At 33.4% G+C, this 23,899-nt stretch overlaps 1 protein-coding gene across 1 annotated transcript; it reads left to right on the top strand.

Moving 5' to 3' along the window:
* The first annotated feature begins 94 nt into the window (after positions 1-94).
* On the top strand, positions 95-23,861 carry LOC123200819 (brefeldin A-inhibited guanine nucleotide-exchange protein 5-like). Its single transcript, XM_044616212.1, has 31 exons — positions 95-717; positions 1,277-1,343; positions 2,284-2,506; positions 2,741-2,862; positions 2,946-3,004; positions 4,470-4,527; positions 4,600-4,684; positions 4,804-5,001; positions 5,184-5,242; positions 5,353-5,422; positions 5,498-5,566; positions 6,245-6,367; positions 6,462-6,515; positions 6,613-6,701; positions 7,038-7,134; positions 7,246-7,344; positions 7,457-7,716; positions 8,494-9,108; positions 9,246-9,663; positions 10,557-10,796; positions 10,907-11,030; positions 11,127-11,275; positions 17,867-18,223; positions 18,785-18,951; positions 19,023-19,201; positions 19,518-19,693; positions 22,030-22,146; positions 22,633-22,769; positions 22,874-23,195; positions 23,370-23,465; positions 23,613-23,861. The coding sequence occupies exons 1-31, from the start codon at positions 615-617 to the stop codon at positions 23,676-23,678; spliced, it is 4,998 nt and encodes a 1,665-aa protein (XP_044472147.1). The 5' UTR covers positions 95-614; the 3' UTR covers positions 23,679-23,861.
* The last annotated feature ends 38 nt before the right edge of the window (positions 23,862-23,899 follow it).

Raw genomic sequence — 23,899 nt, 5'->3', positions numbered from 1 at the left:
GCTTAACCCATTTCATGTCAATTTCCACCATTAAAATTATGAAGGACACCATCTGAATACCTTGTTATACATTTGGCACAAAAAGATTGAATCTTGTTATGCTAATAAAAAAGAGTGAACATAAACAAAAATATGGAATGTGATGATTTTATCATCACCATTATTGGTTAATTTGTATGAGATTTTATTCAGCATCAATCTGAATTTTTTGCCAGGGATTACCTCCACAGTTGTGTGTCACATTCAATACATATAATATTGCCTGAGATTCCAAGAGAATTAGATTTAAGATGAAGGATTACATAATAATTCCTTGATTTCAGTTGGAAATACAATGAATTGCTGGCATCGTGTCCGGCCTCATCGCAAATGAAATGAGCCACTAGAACATGCACATGACGGAGATCGATACATCTAACTCGCTTCTCTATCGAGATCTTGCATTCTCCGCATAATTACGAATACATAACAAGATTCATTTGCAATCCTTAATTAAGATTTAACCATCACAATTCTCCAATCCTTAATTTCAGATCTCAAGCAATCTTCGTTTCTTTCTTTTTTTGTTTGCAGGTGGGAGAGAGGTGTGGCGTTGTGTAATTAAATAGAGAGAAATGGCGGCCGCTGGATTCATGAACCGAGCGTTCGAGTCTATGCTCAAAGAGTGTTCCGGCAAGAAGTATCCTGATCTTCAAAAAGCTATTGAAGCTTATCGAGGTCTGATTTTCTTTTATATTTCTGCTTGCAATTGTTATAATTCCGTAATTCTCTTCTTGAATTATAAATGTCAAGTGAATGTGCTCAGGTTATGTTAGTGTTTGTTTGGTGCTATTAAGTGATACGCCAATGCATATTAGGATTGCTTGTAAAATGTCAAGTGAATGTGCTGACGTTATTAGTGTTTGTTTACTGCTATTAAGTGGTGCGCCAATGCATATAAGGATTGTCTGCAGGTAGGAATACAAAGTTAGTGGAGTAAATCAAACATTATTTTTTTCTTCATTCATGATTATTTTGACCAAGCCATAGTTGTGTTTGATTTCCCTTGCTTCATTTTTTTTTTAAGTAATTCAAATTAAGGTTTCATCAGCATGATAGAGATTCGAACCCAGACTTTTACCTTGAAAGTTTTAATATTCTATCAATTTTGCTAACACCTGATGTTTTTCCATTGCTTCATGTTGTGTGGTGGTAATCTCATATTTTTTGGTTTCATTAGGCTATCCATTTATTTTGCTTTTTCTTTTTTTATTTTAAATTTTTTATGTTTCTTCAGATGGTGCAAAAGAGGTTAAACAACCCAGTGAAACAAATCAAGCAGCTTCTTCTGCTAGAGATGGAAGGTGTTGATCCTTTTTTTTTTCCCTCCTAATTTTGCTATTTGCTACTCTTTCTAGTTGCTATTGGGGGTGATATTAATGATTTTAGTTAAGGTACTAGGCAATTTCTTTTTTGGGAAATTTTGAGTGGCACTATTGGTTTGAAATCAATGTTTATGTTCCTGAGACTACAGAGGCCAGTGTAAGCAGCCAAGAATTCATGGCCATAACTTTTTAGTCTTCATATGATAGGTAGTTACTTAAGTGGAGCTGTCTGGGGGAAGTTTTACATTAGATGTTCTACAAAGTAGTTACTTATCTCATGTGTTGTGCCAAAGTGATTTCCTTCTATCAGGAAAAGTAATGAGCCTTCACTCCCTTGTTATATGTAATCATTAGATTGTCACTGAGTTTTGTTTAAGTTATAACTATTAGTTTCCTCATACAGTGTTAGCAGTTGACTCTCATCAATTCAAGTGCTTTTTGTTGTTTATTCGCTTGTTCTCTTGTCACATTCTGTAATTCTCAGTGAAGCTTCTTTTTTTTGTTAAGTTCAGTGAAGCTTCTTACCTCATCAGTGGACGTGGCAAACTATTTTTAATTCTTACTTTTCATTATAACAGATATTAATCCTGTAGTACTAGTGAGATCACACCATGATTTTGCAAATTGCAGCATCCCAATCAGGGTTTTATTTTATTTTGTCATCATAACCCCACCCAATCCTCTTTAAGTACAAACACTAAACTAGCTAACATCTTGAAGACTGTGTGCTATTGGACTTTCTATTTATAATTTGTTAAAATTACATTGTAATTTGGCTATTCAGAATATACTTCTGAGTCAGTGTTTTGCTTCTTCTTCTTCCTTTTAGTGTTGGTTTAAGTTCATAGTTTATACTTGGGAAGTCAAATATCCATTATTTTTCTCTTTATTTATCTGTTTGTTTCTTTTTTACTTGTAGTTCACCAGATACTGAAGGCGAAGCAGCAAAGACTACTATCGAAGCTGCAATGGAGGCAGAACATGTTGGTAGGAAAGTAGGCAGTGGAAGTGTTGCAACTACCTTAGCGAATGCTGGTTCCACCTTGGAAGGAGCTGATTTAGAGCTTGTGTTGAATCCTCTTCGACTTGCATTTGAGACCAAGAACTCGAAAATCCTGGAATCTGCTTTGGATTGTCTTCATGTATGTGCTTCCTTTGTTTTGTTTTCTAATTTTTGCAGGCTTCTGTTTCTGGAGACTGGTTTTCTATGATTTCCGTAAAATAGGTCCAGGAAAGCTTATGTTCGAGTCCTTATCAGATGTCATTATTTATTTTCTACAACTGGCTCACCATTTTGCAACATGTTTTGGGTATTTATTGTGCAAGTGTCTGCTTGTTGTAGTTTCTAGCTTCATTTGTTTAACTACAAATTGCAGAAACTCATTGCATATGATCATTTAGAGGGAGATCCTGGCTTAGAGGGTGGTAAAAATGTTCCACTGTTTATAGATGTTCTGAACAGGGTTTGCGGTTGTATTGATAATTCATCATCTGATAGGTAAATGTTCTTGAATATTTGTGACCTCTTTGTTTATATAAGTTGCTTGGTATGTCTATTTAATTTTGATGAATAACATGCAGCACGATATTGCAAGTGTTGAAGGTACTCCTTACAGCAGTGGCATCCACAAAGTTCCGAGGTATGCGGGATAAAAATGTTGTTCTTTTTTATTTTAATTCTGGTAACAAATTATTTGAGTCCAACTGTTTATTGATGTATTTAGCTATATATGCTTTAGGTAACGGAGGTGGATTTTTTGGTTAGTGGATTATAATGTGACTCAAGATGTAGGGTACTGGTATGTGACAAAGTAGTACTCTAGTGGCATGCTTTACTCTTTGGTTCTGAGACCCAATTTTTCTCTGATTTTGGATTAGTTTGGTAAATAGTAATGGACTGCATTTGGCCAGTCTGGTCTGCTGGACAGTCTGTAATTTAGGTGGGTGTCCCTCTTATGGTCTTGGGAGTGTGAGTTTTTCGAGGTTAGCACAAGCACTGAATTTACCCTAAAAATCTGTGTGAAGACATCATGTGACCATAAAGTTCTGTAGTTGATTGATGCATAATTGTTGCAAAAATTGGAGTGCGCCTTTGGTTGATCAGCTCCAAATTATGAGTGAGGCATGTATCATCAGAGCTACTGTACACATTTAGATCTCTACTACATTAAGTAAATGATCTTTTATGGTTCATCAGAGGAACTAGGCAACATGTATATATGGCGTGTCACTGAATGGATTGATTTTGACGACCTTCTGATTTAGTGCAGAGGAGAAATTCATTACTGCAATTACTATCATCATTTCCTTAAGGTTTGATGTGCCCATAGCTTTGTGAACTAACTTCCTTGCTTGCATAGCAGTTGAGTTTTTTTTTTTTTTCCAAGCTTGATGTTGTAATAGTTATTGCTACAAGATTTTTGTTGAGATTTTTCTAGTGGGAAAATAGGATTTGCATTAATATACATATCTAGGTCCCTATAAAGTAAAAAGAAAAAAACTCTCAAGAACCTAACTGATGTTTAGCACAGAATGCTCAAGATGGATAAGTGAGAGTGGGTTCAAAATCTCAGACTGCCAAGTTACAGAGGTTCATTGAGCTATACATGTAAGAAAGTCCCTTCCATTTGTATGAGGCCTTTTCAAAGAGAGAACCATATGGGATAGTCATTCTATGTAGGAGATGATCATTACATATATATCCTTGGATCTTAAAAATAAGTAATTCTGTGGAATACTTTTCCACAAACAGAATCTAATGGGCCCTAAATGTATCAAATTTGGACTGTATTCATATATTAATGACAATTCATGCGAATTCTGACTGTGGGCTAGGTATTTGAATCCAAGTAGTAACAATTTTTTTTGTTGAGAATAAAGCCATTAAATATGATTTGGGGCTTTTCTGATGTTATGCTTTTGTGCATTTATGTCTGTAGAAGTCTGAATGCCACTAACAGTCACTTTTTAATTTTATATTAAATATTTTTTTGTTATCCAGTAGTTGTCTTTAATACTTATTGGTCAAATTTTCTTGTATTATCTTTTAATGCCTTCAATTTATCTTAGTAATCTTCTTTGATGATATGCTTGTTTCAAACACAGTGCATGGAGAACCTCTGCTTGGAGTTATCAGATTATGCTATCATATGGTGCTTAACAGGTAGTTTTTTGTATTTATTAATGTAAGACTAATAAATCTAGAAAACTCATCATTCATAGTTTGAATGTGTAGCAAGAGCCCCATAAATCAAGCAACATCAAAGGCAATGTTGACACAGATAGTCAGTATTATGGTCAGAAGGATGGAGAATGATCAGGTTTGAAATTTCAAAAGCTTTTTGTTTGAAATGTTTCTGTTTTTCAACTGTGGCATGAAAAGGAGAAATAACTGAGTTGGTTTCACTAGAAAATTATTAACATTTTTTGGGGAATCCAGGTCTTGACCTCATCTGGGTCTTCTGGGCATACAGAAACTTCATCAGCAGAGAATTCAAGCCCCAAAACAGAAGAGACAGCCTTGAGTGACAAAAATGAGAATTGGGCGACTTTAGGATGTGCCCTTAACCAGACCAAAGATACATCTCTTGCCTCTGTTGAAGAACTCTGTAATCTTGCAGGTGGTGGTGATATCAAGGTGTGTCTATTTATCTTTGATTCAGCAATCTGTGCTGTAAGGATAATCAAATGCTTTCCTTTACTATCTCGTGGCTAGACATTTCTCTCTTTCCATTGCAAGCATTCATGTATGAATAATGCCTCCACATTTAGAGGCTTTTGATATGCACTGGTCACCGAATGAACTTTTTGCATGTATAGGGTTTAGAGGCAGCTCTTGACAAAGCAGCACATACTGAAGATGGTAAAAAGATCATAAGGTATGGATGTGCAGTTCTTTAGATACTACTTTTAACATTTCTTGGTCAGAATGATAATTGTATTTGGATTTCTTTTTATGCATAATGCATTATGCATTAATAAATTTTAGAGGGCTTGACCTTGAGAGCATGAGTATTGGACAACATGATGCTTTATTGGTATTCCAGTCACTTTGCAAGGTTGGTATTCTTGATATAGTTCATATTGCTTTTAGGATTCTATGACTTTTTGATTTCTCGAGTGTACTGTCACAGATAGGCATGAAGGAAGAAAATGATGACCTCATGACCAAAACGCGGATTCTGTCTCTTGAGCTGCTGCAGGTTAGTTATATGAATTTATTGGTGCTTTAGTTTGCATTCATTGGTTGTTAAACTCTTAAGGTAATTATCCTGGCCTTACTAGTGTTCTGCTTATCATTGTTTGTTACCACTTTCTATAATGAAAGGCTAATGGATGCAGTCTTTATTTTTTCGTTTGTTCAACTTACTTTAAAATCCTTGTTGTGGTTTTGATTTGGACCACTGGAAGTTTGAGAGGTTAGAACCAAGAACCATGCAATAATCAGGTTATTTGGAGTGAAAGGAATAAAATAATTTTTAAAGATTTAAGGAAGAGGCTTTAAATTTGCTTTGGGATTCATGTTATTGCTTTTTTTTGGGCTTTAGTTACAAGACAATTTCAGGGGCTTTCTTTATTCTGAAGGATTGGATAGTGACTTGATTTTCTTTGATCTATTCTTTTTTTCTATTATCTTTGTTAAACCTCTGAGTACAATGTATATTATTTGATTAATGAAAATTTTTTCTTTTTCCACAAAAGAACTTATGATAACATTGGATTAGATTTGAATACTATAAGCGAGAAAGATCTTATTATAATGTTGCATATGAAATTTTTTGCTTTAGAAATTGACTTCTATCTTGGTCTGTTCGCCTTTACTAATTGATTTAGTTCCTTAGCTTCACTTTTTAACAGATGATGACATGATGGCGATGCAGGGTCTTTTGGAAGGTGTTAACCATTCTGTTACAAAGAACTTTCATTTCATTGATTCTGTTAAAGCATATCTTTCCTATGCTTTGTTGAGGGCTTCAGTTTCACAATCCCCTGTTATATTTCAGGTATACCTCTAATAATTCTTCTTTTATTCATATTATTTTACAGCACTCTGTTAGATTTTTTATTAATATATGAGTGTGCATTTTTTGATGGCAGTACGCAACTGGAATTTTTTCAGTGCTTTTATTGCGATTCAGAGAGAGTCTTAAAGTATGAGATCTTGATAGATCATCTGAGCTATTGTTATGTAGGATTGTGTTGCTTCTTGGTGATACCCTTGTTTTTATATAACTATATTTTTGCCCAGGGCGAGATTGGGGTCTTTTTTCCCTTGATAATTCTACGATCATTGGACGGCTCTGAATTTCCTGTCAACCAAAAAATAAGTGTTCTTTGGTACAATATTCATTCTTAACAAAATGCTGAAATATATATGCACAAATTGCATTTTGGGTTCTTTTTTTCTTTTTATTTGTGCATGGACACATGCAATTTTTGTCATACTCTCATTAGAGCAATGTTATGTGTACACATTTTTGATACACAAATGATATGTCGTCATGTGATTGAGTGTCATTTTTTTTTTAATTTAAAATTATCCAATCACATGATGACACATCATCTATATATCAAAGTTATGTACAAAAAATGTGTACGCATAGTTTTATTGTTGTCATTATATTAATTCAGACCTTTCCTATGTTATCATCTGATCAAGTTTGGTTTTGGCAGGATGCTTGACAAAGTTTGTAAAGATCCTCAAATGCTTGTTGATGTGTACATTAACTATGATTGTGATCTTCAGGCACCAAACTTGTTTGAACGCATGGTAGAGTTTCTCTTGTTTCTCAAATATATGTTGAGTTATATATTTTCTTTAGTTTGAAAGTATCTGTTGTGCATGCAATGGATCTGAATTTTCTTCTGATATACTATATAGGTGACCACTTTATCCAAAATAGCTCAAAGGACACAAAATACAGATCCCAATTCTGTTGCTGTATCCCAGACAACTTCTATTAATGTTTCATCACTTCAGGTAGGTGCTTTGTGTCTACTTCTGAGAACTTAGCCAGTTCATTGATGTGCATGTCTATATGAGGTTAGCAGGAGTTGCCGATGAATCTTCCTTGATCACTGTTCCTCTGTAGTGTCTTGTGAATGTGCTTAAATCACTGGTTGATTGGGAGAAATCACGAAGAGAATCCAAAGAGAACAGCCGTAATAGTCAGTCTCTAGCTGAAGCTGTTCAGATAAAGAAGGAAGCTCATAAATCTACTGTGGAAGCTCTAGATTCAATGAAGTTTTCAGGGATGAAGTTTGATACAGCAATCCGTGAATTCCTTAAAGGATTCCAACTTCCAGGAGAAGCTCAAAATATAGATTGCATTATGGAAAAGTTTGCTGAACGGTATGAGTCATCTGCACATATTTTACATGATAAATACCTATGTTAGCACTTGAAACTTCTCCAGTTCTACAATATTCTCTAGAATGTTATGCATGAGACCTGCTTGTTTTAAAGACTTGACAGTTCAGATGGATATAGTATTTGTTGTAGGAGCAATACTAATAATCTGGTTTGATCATGCGCCACTCTTTTCTATTTAAAATTTCTTATGCCTTGAAACCTTAGTGGCTTGCAGTGAAAGTTTTAAGCCCTTGTGAAAGTTATAGCCAGGGCTTTATCCTAGAGACTGTGCAAGAATACTTATATTCATGAAAGCCCATAATTCAAGTCCCATGTCATGCGTTAATTCATGCAATATGCATTACATATCATGCCAAATTCAATACTCTGGTTAGCATTTGGATTTGTGGCACCTTTTTTAAAGGTAGGTGCTGTAGCCTGTAGTTATTGTCTATATGGAGTTAGTTTTGGAAATTAGATTTAGGAAATTCATTGAGATATATGGGAATCTCAATGAATTTTCAGTACTATTTTAGTATAATGCTTGAAGGTAAAAGTGTTCTAAGTTTTACAATTTTTTCTATAGAATGAAAGGGGAAGAAACATAGTGACCGTTTACCTACTATCAATTTATCATTTCTTTTAAATTGACGTTTGACAATAAGTATATCTTCATGCTAGAAAATGTTATGCAGGCATTCACATAATATATAGATCAAACTTCCCTGTGCGTTGCTTGGTGGTGATTTATTCCTTCATATGTTGTGGCTCTGGCAGATATTGTGCAGATAATCCTGGTCTTTTCAAAAACGCAGATATCGCTTATGTTCTTGCTTATTCAGTTATAATGTTGAATGCTAATGCACACGACCCTGTGGTCTGGCCTAAAATGTCAAAGTCTGATTTTGCGCGTATGAATGCTGTAAATGATGCTGAAGAATGTGCCCCTACAGAACTCCTGGAGGAGATCTATGATCATATTGTTAAAGAAGAGATAAAAATGAACGATGAAATGACTAGAAGCAACAGACAGAAGCTAAAAGGTGGAGAGAGAGGAGGCCTTGTCAGTATTCTTAATCTTGCTCTCCCAAAACAGATATCTTCGACTGATACTAAGTCTAAAAGTGAAGCTAACATCAAGCAAACACAGGCTATATTCCAGGATCAAGGAACTAAAAGAGTTTTCTATACTTCACAGAGGATTGAACTTGTAGGGCCCATGTTGAAGGCTGTAGGATGGCCTTTGCTTGCTACTTTCTCTGTTACAATGGAGAAAGGGAAGAATAAACCGCAGGTTGTTCTCTGTATGGAAGGTTTTAAAGCTGGGGTACATATTACACATGTTCTTGGAATGGATACCATGCACTATGCTTTCTTAACATCCCTGGTCAGGTAAAGAAGTAGCATTCTGTTCTTTTACATGTTATGTGCCATGCAATTATGATCAGTTCATTGAAAATGCTCTGATTTTTCTCTTGCTTGCGAGGAAAAACTTGGGTGTTGTAATTTTGCTTTTAAATCTGTTTCAGATTTACTTTCTTGCATGCACCAAAGGAAATGCGTAGTAAAAATGTGGAAGCATTGCAAACTCTGCTGGCACTTTGTGACACAGATCCTGAGTCACTTCAGGATACATGGAATGCAGTGTTGGAATGTGTTTCTCAACTTGAATACATCACGTCAACTCCAGCTATTGCTGCAACTGTCATGCTTGGGTCAGATCAGATCTCCAGAGATGCTGCTGTTCAAAGCCTTAAAGAGTTGGCTGGGAAACCTGCTGATCAAGTTTTTGTGAATAGTGTTAAATTGCCCAGCGATTCAGTCGTGGAGTTCTTCAATGCTCTGTGTGGTGTATCAGTTGAAGAATTGAAGCAAACTCCAGCTCGTGTCTTCAGCCTGGAAAAACTTGTTGAGATCAGCTATTACAATATGGCTCGTATACGCATGGTATTTCCCACATTTACTGAGATCGCTGCCATATTTTGATCTTGTTTGAATTGATATTACTTAAGGAGTAATGGGTGGTCATAAATTTTGCTTTGTTGGATTTGCCCTTGTCCATTAATTGTTGCTGCCCTTGAACAGAAATTGAAGTTGTCAAACAGGAATTGACTGATTAAAAATGGATGTTATCTAGCAGGAAAAAAAATTGTTGTGCCTATTTAATCCTGTAGCTCTTGAAGTAATGGAGAATTTGGCAGAGTATAGTTTATCTTAACTAACTGCTAAAACTTCAGTTCATTGGCCTGTCCTGTAATTATTGCTGCTCTTGAACCAGAATAGTGAATGTCTAGCAGAAATAAGTTGGCAGAATAAAATTTATCTTATTGAACTAAAAAGAAAATAGTAGGGATATTAATGACATGGATCTTGCTTAAGGTATTTCTGTCACACTTAGAATATATTAAGACGCCTTTTAACTTGTTTAATAGTGAACCTGAGAGAGAACTATATATCAGGTAAGAAGAAGAAGGATAAAGAAGATAAAAATCTTGACTCTTGCATTTTATTTATCGAAATAAATGCATATTTGGACATTAGTTTCCTTTCTAGGGACACTAATAAATGGTTTTTAGTGTTGTATTGCATTTGTGCTTTGCTTTTGTTCAACACAGTTGACAATACTACTAGGCTCATTGAGAAACTTGAAGTAATTTAAAGTTATTGTAAGCCTGAGTTCCATGTTTATTATGAACAGAATTGTTTTGTGTTTCTTATAATAAAAAGGAAAATAAAAGTTCAGCTGGTCTAAATGCACTACTTACTGAAATGTTATGTTTAAATCTCCCGTCAAATTTATTGTAGTTACATTTTAATTTTGGTACTGATGTGTCTTATAGGTATGGGCTAGAATATGGTCTGTCCTAGCAAACCATTTTATTGCTGCTGGAAGTCATCCTGAGGAGAAAATTGTGATATATGCCATTGATTCTCTGAGACAGCTTGGAATGAAGTATTTGGAGCATGCTGAACTAAAAAATTTCACATTCCAAAGTGACATTCTTAAACCATTTGTTGTTCTTATGCAGAATATTCGAAGTGAAAAGATAAGGAGCTTGATTGTTGACTGCATTGTTAAAGTCTGTTCAGCTTTTTTCCTAAATGCTTATTATTTCTTTCTTTTTCCTCCACATTTTTATAGTAATGTCTATCTTATGATGCAATTGGCAAATGCTGGTGTGCTATGCAGATTATTAAATCTAAATCCAGAAGCATAAAATCTGGGTGGCATAGTGTTTTTATGGTTTTCACAGCTGCTGCAGATGATGAATTGGAATCACTTATTGAAACAGCATTTGAAAATGTTGAGCACGGTAAAATCACCTGTTTTATTGCTGTAATACTTGACTTGTTGATTTTTCCCCTCTTTTTAGACAAATTTAGTTACTCTAACACCAAGGGTATTGCAGTTATATTGGAACACTTGGATCAGGTGGTTGGAGATTGTTTTATGGACTGTGTCAACTGTCTTATCAAGTTTGCCAAGAACAAAAGTTCTCGTCGAATAAGTTTGAAGGCTATTGCACTGCTCCGTATATGTGAAGATCGTTTAGCAGAGGTTTGTTTTTCTATTCATCAATTTCATGTATAATTTAGCCGATTTCATCTTTTTTTTTTTTTTTAAAAACTCTTAAGATAGGGTACACATTAATCCTTTCTGAAGCTGTTATCATTTTATGGAGTACATATGTGTTTTTCTTTCTGTTGGATATTATATCTTTTTGTAAATCTTTTAGATCATTATCCGAAAATGAATATAGGCTGAGTTTACCTGTATTACATCTCAATTTCATTAACTATACAAGCTTCATGAGTTCAGTCCTTTAAGGTATTGGCCATTATGATACCCAAAAGTAATTATATAATATCAGCTCTATGACACAGAATGGGTCTCTATGTGATTAGTCTATAATTTCCTTAAAGTCAGCACCTTGAGTTTGAAGTATCTGATTAGAAAATTCCAGTCCAAGAGCCTTGTAACCATGTATGTTTGGACAAACTCTTGTTCCTAGGGCATATACCTCAACACAACACTATATAGAACACAAAATTTTTGGACAGATCTGTGTCCATATGAAATATGCAAGCAAGAATACTACTGTAGATTCTTAAAATGTATGGCCAATGCGGTCTAGTGACTTTATGACTTTGGTTTAGAAAGATAGTGTTAAGATTAGATAACAATAATTATTAGAATAAACTATTTTATTAGGATTAGGATTTGAACATTAAGATAATATTAATTAGGCAAATAATATTAATTAGTAAATTAACGTTAATTAATATAATATTATAAATAAATTAGAAAGATAATATCTTATTTTAATTAATAAGACAATATTTGATTTAGATAATATTATTGATTTGAATAATATTTGATGTGATAATATTTAGTAATTGAATGATAAGGATGGGGATGAGATTAAATTATTATAAATGAGCGGTTCGATTAGAAAAAAGAAAAGAATATTGTTATTTGGTATTTTGTGCAACTTTTTGGCACCTCTTATTATTAACATTATTTTATTTTAATATTAATAAAATTCACATTAGGTCCCTATCAATTGGTGGTAGAGCATTATGATTCTGAGGATGTAGAGTTTAGACATCACACAAAATAAGAGTGGAAGATGGAGGAAAGTCCAAACAACCAATGAAATTGGAAGCTTGAGTAGTGATGGAGAACAAAATTTTTCTTCAATGTGAATGTAAAGAGGAATTGAATCATGATTGTAAACACAAGTCATTAGATGTCTTAGTGGTGGATGAAAACAGATAAGATGATGACACTATCTTGATCATGTATGATGAGCGATAAGAGAAGAAAGAAACTGATACAATTGAGATGGTAGATTCTAATGAAAAATACGCTAGTTCTGACGAAATTGGTAAGTTGATGATGGACCAAGAAAGGGAATTGACAGAATTTGTGGTTTAGTTGGTCAAACATGGTGACCAAGAGGGAAAATCGACAAATTCGAGTGTTTAATTGATAGATTCTGATGAGTTCCAACAATAGGAATCTTTTTATTTACTTGGTAATTTGATTTAGTTGGTGGTGGAGACAAAACGGGCAATGAATAAAAAAGAAAATGTGAAACAAAAAGAAGAAGAAAATAAGACATTGAAGAAGATGCATTGGGGGTTGACGTGTGGCAACTAGAATAATAATAATGATAAAATAGGAGGAGTTTTTTTTTAAAATTCGACACGAAGAAATATAAAAATGAAAAAATAAAGTTATTAATGTGGTTATGTAAAAAAATAAAATAAAATAAAAAGAAATAGAAAAACAATAATTTTTTTGTCCAATTTTCCCATCTTGAGGAAAAGTGTTTTTCAAATGGTGGGTAATGTTCGGATTAGATAATAATAATTATTAGGATAAAATATTTTATTAGGATTAGGATTTGAACATTAGAATAATATTAATTATCAAAATAATATTAATTCATAACTTTGGGAAAATTTTTTATGATTTTATTCCATGAAAAAAATGATAAGAGTATACAACAAATATATAGACACAACTGATTATAAATTAGGAAACTATTAAACTAGTCAATTACTTTAATATAAGAATTTACAGATTTCTATAATTCAGAAATATACAAACTACCAAATCTCCTAAATATACTCTAATTATACAGTTACCAAATCTTCTAAATATACTCTAGTCATATAGCTATATATGGTTCAACACTCCCCCTTAAGTTGGTGAATAGATGTTTTCCCTTCCCAACATGCTAACTATCATTTGAAATGCTACAGTAGATAATCTCTTTTGTTAGCCTATTTGTGATACTCCTAGGCGAATCCCACATCGACAAAGCACGGGAGAGATGCTGGGTCTGTGTGTGCTCTGTCTATGGATCCCACATTGGTTAGTGGTGAGAGAATTGGATTGGTTAAATAGCCTGTGAGCTCCTTAACTGTTAAGACGCGTTTTGAGTTGCAAAACCCAGAAGCAAACCCATGATGGACTGTGTGTCCAAAGTGGACAATATCTTAACAGTAGGCCGGGTTATTGGACCAGGGTTGTTACAAATGGTATCAGAGCAACTCCGCGTGTCCTCTTGATCGATGGTGGGGCAAACCTCAGCGAGGACGCTGAGTCCCGTAAGGGGGGTGTATGTGATACCCCTAGGCGAATCCCACATCGATAAAGCACGGGAGAGATACTGGGTTTGTGTGTGCTCTGTCTATGGATCCCACATTGGTTAGTGGTGGGAGAATTGGATTGGTTAAATAGCCTGTAAGCTCCTTAACTGTTAAGACGCGTTTTGGGTTGCAAAGCCCAGAAGCAAACCCATGATGGACTGAGTGTCCAAAGTGGACAATATCTTAACAGTGGGCCGGGTTATTGGACCTGGGGTGTTACACTATTAGCTACTTATCTTCCAATAAACACAAACAGAGTTCAAATTAGTTCACTATGTAACTTTTCTTTTATGAAGTGTCAATCAACATTAGCATGTTTGGTGCAATCATATTGTATAGGATGATATGTTATATTGATAACAAATTTGTTATCTCAATAAAGTCTTATAAATGTTTCCCACTTGATTCTCAAATCTTTTAGGATTATTTTTAGCCACAATAATTCACAAATTCCAAGTGTCGTAGACCTAAACTTAGCTTTCGCACTTAACTTAGGTACAACTTATTGATTTTTACTTCTCCAAGTTACCAGATTCCTGCCCAAGTACATACAATAACCTGATGTGAATCTCTTGTCCACCACAGATTTAGCATGTGTTTCTTTTGTCATTACTCTTACTTTAGAAGGTGTATGTAGTTCAGACTTATTTGGAATAAGAGTAGAAGACGCCAAAATAGACGATTCAAACTCATTTACAAGTTCAAAAGAATGAGGAATAAATATAGGTTTAGAAAACATGGGAAGATCAAGTAAAAAGGAATCCTTGTTTTTATCTTCCACAAGTAATCTCTCCCCTAAAGATAGGGATCATTGAAATAGTTTTCTTTCTCAACAAATGTGATATCTACACAAATATAAAATTTTCTAATGAGAGGATAATAACATTTGTAACCTTTTTAGGTAGAAGAATATCCCACAAAAACACATTAAAGGGCTTTTGGATCTAATTTACTCTTATTTTGAGAATGAATATGGACAAAGGCAATGCAACCAAATATTTTGGGAGCAAGATTATTTGAAGTGTTAAAATTTGGAAAAAAAGTAGACAAGATTTTTATGGGACATTTAAAGCCAAACACAAGGGATGATAATCTATTCATTATCTATGCAGTTGTTAAAATAATCTCTCTCCAATAACTTTTAGGAACATTTAAAAAAAAAAAAAAGGCTCTTGCGGCTACTAACAAACGACAATTTTTTCATTCTACAATCTTGTTTTATTGGGTGTTATTAACATAAGATGATTTATAGATTATGCCTTTAGTTTGAAAAAAAGGACGTAGAAATTGATTAAAGTAATCTCTAGCAAAATTTGATCAAAAATTTTTTATTCCAACCCTAAATTGATTTTTGACCACGTTAAAAAAGATAGAAAAAATTGAACTCACATTTGATTTGTTTTTTAGAAGGTAAATCTATATCACACAAGTACAATCAACAATAAAAGAAATAAATCAACGAGCCCTAGAAACATTTGGAACAATTAAAGGACTCTATATGTCACTATGAATTAAAGAAAAAGGAACTGTGGTTCTTTTATTGTTTATTTGAAAAAAGTCACATTTGTGTTTTGCTAATTCACAAACTGTACAATGAAAACAATCAACACTTTTTTCCGAAAACAATAAAGGGAATATGACCTTAAGAACACCAAATAAAGGATGACCAAGACTATATGATAGAGCCAGATCTTGTCTTTATTTGACATGGAAGAATAAAAAAATAATGAACAAAGATAAACCTTTCTTGTTCATCTTTCTCTTTAGCACTCCTAATTCTCTTCTTTGTGTACATGCCCTGAAATGCACAATGTGAAGGATAATATACCACAAAACAATTCAAATCTTTTGTAAGTTTATATGTTGACACAAGATATGTGAACAACTTAGGCACATGTAAAACATTTTTTAAGGTGAAATACTGATTAATATGAACATTACCTTGACCAACTATAGTTGTGGAAGTTCCATTGGCAATAATGATTTTTCGATTACTAGGACTCGGGGTGTAGGAAATATATTTCTTGGAGTTATAAGTTATGCCATCAATAGCCCCTGAATCAATGATCCAAAAACCAGGATGAATTTTATTTGAAACATTTAGTGCACGAGATCGAGTCTTACCTAAGAATGCCAAAGAACAAATACTTGTAGTTCTAGATTTCTCTAACGTTCCCAAGAAGTTTCTCAACTTCCTTACTTCCTCCTTGTTCAATTCAACTTATTCTAGAGAATTGCCTTCACCATTAGATTGTGTTTGAGACTGTCCTATTGATGTTCCACCCTTCATGGACTAATTCTATAATTTTGCTGTTGTTTTGGCCTTCCATAATGCTTCCAACACTTTTCTTTAGTATGTTGAGACTTTTTGCAGTGTTTGCACCATAAAAAGTCCTTGTAAGTGGCTCTAAATGGTTTGATTAACTATTTTCTCCTCCAAGTTGTTGATCAAATGTCATTATCTTTAGGTTTTTGGTTTTTGTTAACTAAGTAGAGTTGTTAGTTATTGGAGTTTCAATCATTACTTCATGTTTACCATCTTCTACCCTTATTAGAGCAATAGTCTTGTTTGACGAAAACAGTTCTCCTTTTCTCAATATTTGCACTCGAACAAGATCAAATTTCATATTCAACCGAACAAGAAAGTTGTAGATTCTATCATTCTCAACAAATCTCTTCATGACAGACGGATTATCATTATACTTCATTTATATATTTTGAAAGAGATCTATCTCCTGTCAAAACCCTTTAAATAATTTGTGTACTTTGTGACAGTATAAGTGTCTTGTTTTGCGCTTGACCTTTTTTTTTTGATCTCATAAATTTGTGCAACATCATTTACCTTTGAATAAGTCTTACAAACACAATCTCAAACATCCTTGGTTGTGTTAAGGAACATATAGGTGTCGCTAATCTCTGGAGCTATGTTGTTCCAGAACCAGGACATCACCATTGAATCCTCTTTATCTCATTCTTCGAATTTAGGGTCTTTTAGATCTTGTCTAATCCTAATTAAATGACTTAGTTTGCTCCTTCCTTTCAAGAAAGTATGGACCAATTGAGACCATTTTTGATAATTCTTACCATTTAGGCGATAGATAACTAAGATGTTAGACAAATCAACTGTAGAATGATTGAATGTCTATTCTGATATGTTTGTTTTAAAGACACTTGTGACTTAAGTAGTTTCTGACATATCCTCTCGGAAGAGAATATAATGGAAGGAATATAAAAAAAAAAATTAGTTGATTTTTAGGGTAAGAAAGGCTAATCGCAAGAAAAAAGGAGAAATCCCAGCGAGCCTAAGACTTTAAAACCATGACAACTTTGGGAGAATTTTTTATGATATTATTCTTTGAGAAAATGACAAGAGTATATGACAAATATATATACACAACTGATCACAAATTAAAAAACTAAGAAACTAGTTAATTACTCTAATATCGGAATAAACGGATTCTTATAAATCAAGAACATACAGACTATCAAATCTCCTAAAATATACTCTAATCATATAACTACTAAATCTCTTATATATACTCAAATCATGTAGATGTATACTGTTCAACATTACTTAGAAAATTTAATACTAATATAATATTATATATAAATTAGGAAGATAATATCATATTTTAATTAATAAGATAATATTTGATTTAGGTAATATTTTATTGATTTGAATAATATTTAATTAGATTATTATAAAGGAAGGGTTGGATGGAAAAAAAATGGAGAGAGCTTCTGACCGATTGGAAGGAAAAATCTTTGTTTGCCTTGGATGGAGTTGACACCTCTTTTTACCAACACTACTTTATTTTAATATTAATCAAATTCACATTTGGTCCTTATCAGATAGTTACATGCTATGGTTGCTACATCATAGATATCCATTATTTTATGTAGATCTATCATGGTTTATCATCTTCCACTGCATTGATTGCTTTTTGAAGTAAACTGCCTGGCATAATTTGCATAATCTTTGATTTAGGGGCTTATACCTAATGGAGATTTGAAGCCAATTGATGTTCATGTGGATGCAACTCTCAATGTGACTGAGCATCATTGGTTCCCAATGTTGGCTGGTTTATCTGATCTGACATCAGATCCTAGATCTGAGGTCAATAGCTGTGCACTTGAAGTTTTGTTTGATTTGCTAAATGAGAGAGGTAGCAAGTTCTCATCAACATTCTGGGAGAGCATTTTCCATCGCGTCTTATTTCCTATTTTTGATCATGTGAGACATGCTGGAAATGAGAGCTTAATTTCTACCAAGGATGAGTGGTTTTGTGAAACCAACATTCATTCCCTTCAATTGCTTTGCAACCTTTTCAACAATTTTTACAAGGTATTGATGAGCTCAGTCTTTTTTATTTTAACTGTTTTAGTTTGCATCTGCATGATCAAGAATCAAACATATCGAGGGAGGAAAAAAACCATAACATCCAGCCTATTTATCACTAACCACCTTCAAATAGTGGGGGCTCAGAGTGTGTGCCTCTGAATCTGGACCAAGATTTCACTCTTGAAAATGTATTAGGAGTTTACTTTTGATACATTTTCTCCTGGTGTGTTTTCAAGGGTTTTGTAAATCTTACAATTGGTATTGCAATGTTGCAGCAAGGTGTTGAGGATGTCCAATTTTTTTTTGGCAGTTATGTATAATGAACTTGTAAAGAAATTTTATTGGATTTTATCCTCCAATTTGAGGAGAGTAACTTATTGGTCCTGTCAATTTGATGGACAGAAATGGGGACAGATAAAATCTAAATAATATGTTGAACTTTTAATTCATTGAAAATCTTACCTATGAGGACCATTCATTCTGAGTATAATTGTACAATACTAACTTTTCGATCCTTTCAGCATTGTGGTGACAAGAAGTTTCTTTGCATTCCTTTCCATGCAGAAGGCTTGTTTTATGCTGCCATCACTGCTGAGTTTGCTGCTGGATTGTGCAAAGAAAACAGATCAGTTGGTTGTTTCAATTTCTCTTGGTGCACTAGTGCATCTCATAGAAGTTGGAGGACACCAATTTAGTGAAAGTGACTGGGATACATTGTTAAAAAGCATAAGGTGCATATCTCTGATAATTTGGTATAGTTTAGTTTCTGTTTTCTGTCTAACTACTTTTATCTTGATCACAGAGATGCCTCATACACTACTCAACCACTTGAGCTACTCAATGCTTTGGGATTTGAGAATAAAAAAAACCTTGGGGTGGTGATTAGAGATTCTGAGGTCAATGCAGGTGAAGTGGATAGCCAGCCACTAGCTTCCCCAAGTATCGGTGCTGATAGCATTGGTGAAGTGGATGGATCAGCAGGTTGGTATTTCAATTACCGTTCAGAAGTATATGTTCATAAAAGAACTTTCAGACAACCGAAACAGTATAGTTATGCAAGTTGCTTTTATCATATTCATTTGATAGGAAGATTGATTTATAGAAACTAACTTAATAGAAAAAAGTGATTAATGGTTATTGCAATTCTATTACTCAATTGCCCACAAAGTCAACTCCTTCCCTAAATTTTGGATAGATAGGTTGACCTCCTTGCATTGGAGTAGAAACAGCCCAAAGCAGACATTAAAATACTGTGTTCAGGCACCAAGCCTAAGCATGAAAATTTTTGTTTTTGTAGGTGTTCCATCACCATCAGGAAGAGCTCAGAAATCTTTTGAAGCGGAATCTCTTCAACGGAATCAGAGCATAGGCCAAAAGATCATGGGAAATATGATGGATAACCGTTTTCTTAGGAGTTTTACCTCTAGAAAGGCTCTTGCACTGGGTGCTTCATTACCATCTTCTCCACCTAAGGTAAGATACTAGGAGATATTCTCTAAGTTACAAAATATGAATTTAGGTTTATCATAAAGATAGGCATATCATTTTTTTGTCTTTTCCTCTTCTTTACTTTTAGTGTAGTTGTTGCTTTCAACACACTTGTGTTGATAACTGTGTTCAAACCTTGAATTGTTAATGTTTTCTTATTTATTGATTGTTTTATTAAGTATCTGTGTGAATTTAGGTTTTCTCTGGTGTTATTGGCATTAAAAATCCCTTAACCACAGGTTGTTTGAACGGCTGAATGTGGCTAGTTATGGTTCTGGTGCTTTTGTCAGTGTAAGTTATGTCAATGATTTCAAAATAAATTAGGTTATGTTTTGTCGAACATACACATGTTTATACATAGGTGTAGGTTGTATCCTTTGCTCTTATTTTCTTAAAACAAATGCATATTTCTTACATACACATTGATAGGAACCTAATGCAAATATTATTAATATAAAAATAAATATGGTTGGCAACAAGAGGTGTCAATTTCTCTCAAAGGCAAATAGAGGTGTTTTTGCCCTCCCAATCAGTTGAAGGCTACTCAAATCACCCAAATAATAATAATCTCCTCCCTTTTTATAATACTCACTACCTTTTGTATAACTCATTAAATATTATCCTAATATCCTAATCTTATCATTATATTAAATATCTTATCTTAATCGTATATTTTATCCTAATATAATATTATCTTAATCAATTAATATTATTATTATTATTATCCTAATCTAATATTATCTTAATTAATTAATTATTATTATTATTTATTATAATTAAGTCCTAACATTATCTTAATCATATATTTTATCCTAATATAATATTATCTAAAAGGCTACTTTATCCTTAAGGTGGGGATTATTTTGAGATTTTTTTTTTTTAACATCTCTTTCTACCCAATTTGAAAAAATTTCTCCTATTTTGCTAATGCAACTGTTGTTGGTGGTTGGAAAAGTCAACTTCATGTTTGCCATTATCAACCAAAAACATTACTTTGACATTGTTCATCGCATATATCTCAAATCCCAACTTCGGAGCCTTTTTCTTGCCAAATTCAGTATCATCCATTGCAAGAATTCTTAGTCCAGCCTTGATCTCGTTGTCTTTGTTGCCAATCACGGGGTATTTTTATGACTTCTTCCTTTTCCTCCTTTGATAGTGACGATGGTGATTGAGCTTCGATTTTGTTGTCTTCCTCTTTAATCACCTTGCTTTCCACATGTCTTTTTTCATAGACAACAATGATGGTGGCAACTCCTTTAATTCCTTCATACACCATTTCATTTCCATCTTATTCAAACAAGCAATTATGTTGTCCAACTTATTCATTTCCCTTTCTATAATATGCAAATCAATATTTTTATTTTTCATACTCTTTCTATAATATGCAAACCCAATACTTAAAATAAGTGTTGTTGGCAACAAAAGATATAAACTCCTTCCAAAGGCGGATAGAGATGTCCAAAAAACTCAAATAACAATAATCTCCTCTTCTTTTACAATACTCACTCCCTTTTATGTAACTCATTATATATTATCCTAGTAATAGCTTTATAAAATATTATCTTATAAATATGATCCTAATATCTTAATCTTATCATTGTATTAAATATCTTATCTTAATAATATATTTTATCCTAATCTAATATTATCTTAATTAATTAATATTGTTATTATTATCTTAATCTAATATTATCTTAATTAATTAATCAATAATTATTATTATTTATTGTAATTAAGTCCTAACACACACTGGAATTTTTTAGTCAATACCGTCCTGATCTAACATGCTTAATGCAACTGAATTCACTTTTTGGACATGTAAGGATCCAATGATGATTAAGTACGGTTTTAATTGCTTCTAGTAGCTAAATAGTGTTGTTATAGTTAGCTTGACATTACTGTGATATCCTAAGTACAATATTCAGCTGAACAACTGAGTTTTGAGGTATTAATAAGTGATAGGATTTCTAAGTTCTTATTTTTAGATTGGTTCTTGCAGTTTTTGTACAAATGAGATATGGGTTATTTTGGTAATTTGCTGTATGGTTAAAGAGACTATATCTTCTATCCTTATATTACAAAATTTTAGTACCTTACTGTTTACATATTCCTTGGCCGTTAGATTGTTTGCGTTAAAATATGTTTTGAATCAAGATATCTTCTCATCTTAATTTTATTTTTCTGCATAGCTATTTTAGTTTGTGAGAATTTAAAGTCTCTGAAATGATTCATTTACAAACTATAGCACTAATGTAGCAGTTTTCAACATTAAATGCTCTTTGTTTTTTCCTGTTTTCTTTGTTTGATGCCATCTACAGCTTCCTGATGCCATGGAGTCTGATACTAGAAATGAGGAAGAAAGTCCACTGTGGGGAACAATTAGAAGCAAGTGCATTACTCAGTTGTTGCTTCTTGGTGCCATAGATGCTATTCAGGTATGGTTCTGATTCTTTTACATATTTATATTAATGTATACTGCTAAGTCTGTTAATGCCATTTGTTTAAAACAGATTATATTATTTTGGTATGGATCTTGGTAAATTTTCATATAATTTAACGGCTGTAGCACTAGAGATTTACTTCTCAAAATGCTTCAATTTTCGATTTGATGCAAACCTCATCTGTTTAGTGTGTAGAAAATTTTTCTTAATGGTGGAAGGCATACACTTCCCATCTGTTAGGTGAGGGCAATAGTTTATGTTCCATACTCTGGGATTTCTTGTAGGATTTAGTTTGATTTTTCACTTTTAAATAGTGAATGACCTCTTTCTGGTCTCTACAAAAGGCTACAAAAAACCTTTTATTGTTATCTTGTCCATTTTATTTTGTCTCTTCTATTAGTCTTAATACAATTCTTTAGTTTATGTATAATACAAGAGAATTTAGCTGTTTTATTCTCTGAATGTCTTGAAAATTTTCAGAAAAAGTACTGGAGCAAGTTGAAAGCACAGCAAAAGATTATGATAATGGACATTTTGTTTTCCTTAATTGAATTTGCTGCTTCATATAATTCATATTCCAACCTCATGATGCGGATGCACAAAATTCCGGCAGAAAGGTCACAAATTCTACTGAAATTTGTTTCACTCTTACGTTTGGTCTGATTTTTCTTTTACCTTGAAGTGGAAGACTGTGTAACATAGTAATTTTTTCTTTGAACAGGCCTCCATTGAATCTTTTTCGTCAGGAAATAACAGGGACTTCCATATATTTGGATATCTTATTGAAAACAACTTCAGGCTTTGATGCCAATGGGGAGCAAAAACCCAAATCTATTGGTTTTCAAGACATAGATAACAAGTCAAGCTTTATCAAACATTCCAATGCGGCAGAGAAGCTAGAAGGGATTGCAGAGGAGAAATTAGTGTCTTTCTGTGAGCAGATACTCAGGGAAGCATCTGATCTTCAGTCCAACAATGTAGTGGAGACTACAAACTTGTCTGTTCACCGTGTTCTGGAGTTACGCGTCCCAGTTGTCGTTAAGGTATGGCATATTCTGAGATCTTATTTTTAATATAATGTTCCCATGTATCAATTATTTTCATCTTCGCGTAGTTGTCAAAATCGACATTACACTTGACTTGATTACTGTATTGGTTCCATTGGCCTTTATAATATGCAATGGTTATGTAGATCTCTGCTCTTTTTGGTTTTTCAGGTGCTTAAAGGCATGTGCTATATGAACGATCAGATTTTCAAAAGACATCTGTGTGATTTCTATCCCACACTTATAAAACTTGTTTGCTGCAAGCAGGTTTTTTTTTTTTTTTTTCCTCCCAGACTATTTAGATTGCCCCAGCATGTTAATGGTCCAGTAGAAACGAAGTTCATTTCCTTGCCTTTTATATGCCTAAATTTGTAAGCCTGTTGAAAAAAACTGATTTCATGTTCATTTGTTCAGATGGATATCCGTGGAGCACTTGGTGACCTTTTCATGGTGCAGTTGAAAGCTCTGTTACCTTCTTAGTATAACTGCCACTGTGCCACTTTCCTCTTAGGAAGGAATGATTTTCTGATTCCTGCACATTGTTTTGCTAATTTGCAGAACAATAAAACTATGTGTACACACTTTTGAATACATATGATTAGATGATTTTAAATTAAGGATAAAATAACATCGAATCACATAATGACACATCAACTGTGTATTTAGTTGTGTACCCAATAGTTTATACATATGATATTGCT

This window comes from Mangifera indica, chromosome 17 (genome assembly GCF_011075055.1).
Source record: "Mangifera indica cultivar Alphonso chromosome 17, CATAS_Mindica_2.1, whole genome shotgun sequence".
Taxonomy (NCBI): domain Eukaryota; kingdom Viridiplantae; phylum Streptophyta; class Magnoliopsida; order Sapindales; family Anacardiaceae; genus Mangifera; species Mangifera indica.
This window is presented reverse-complemented; position numbering and strand designations above follow the sequence as displayed.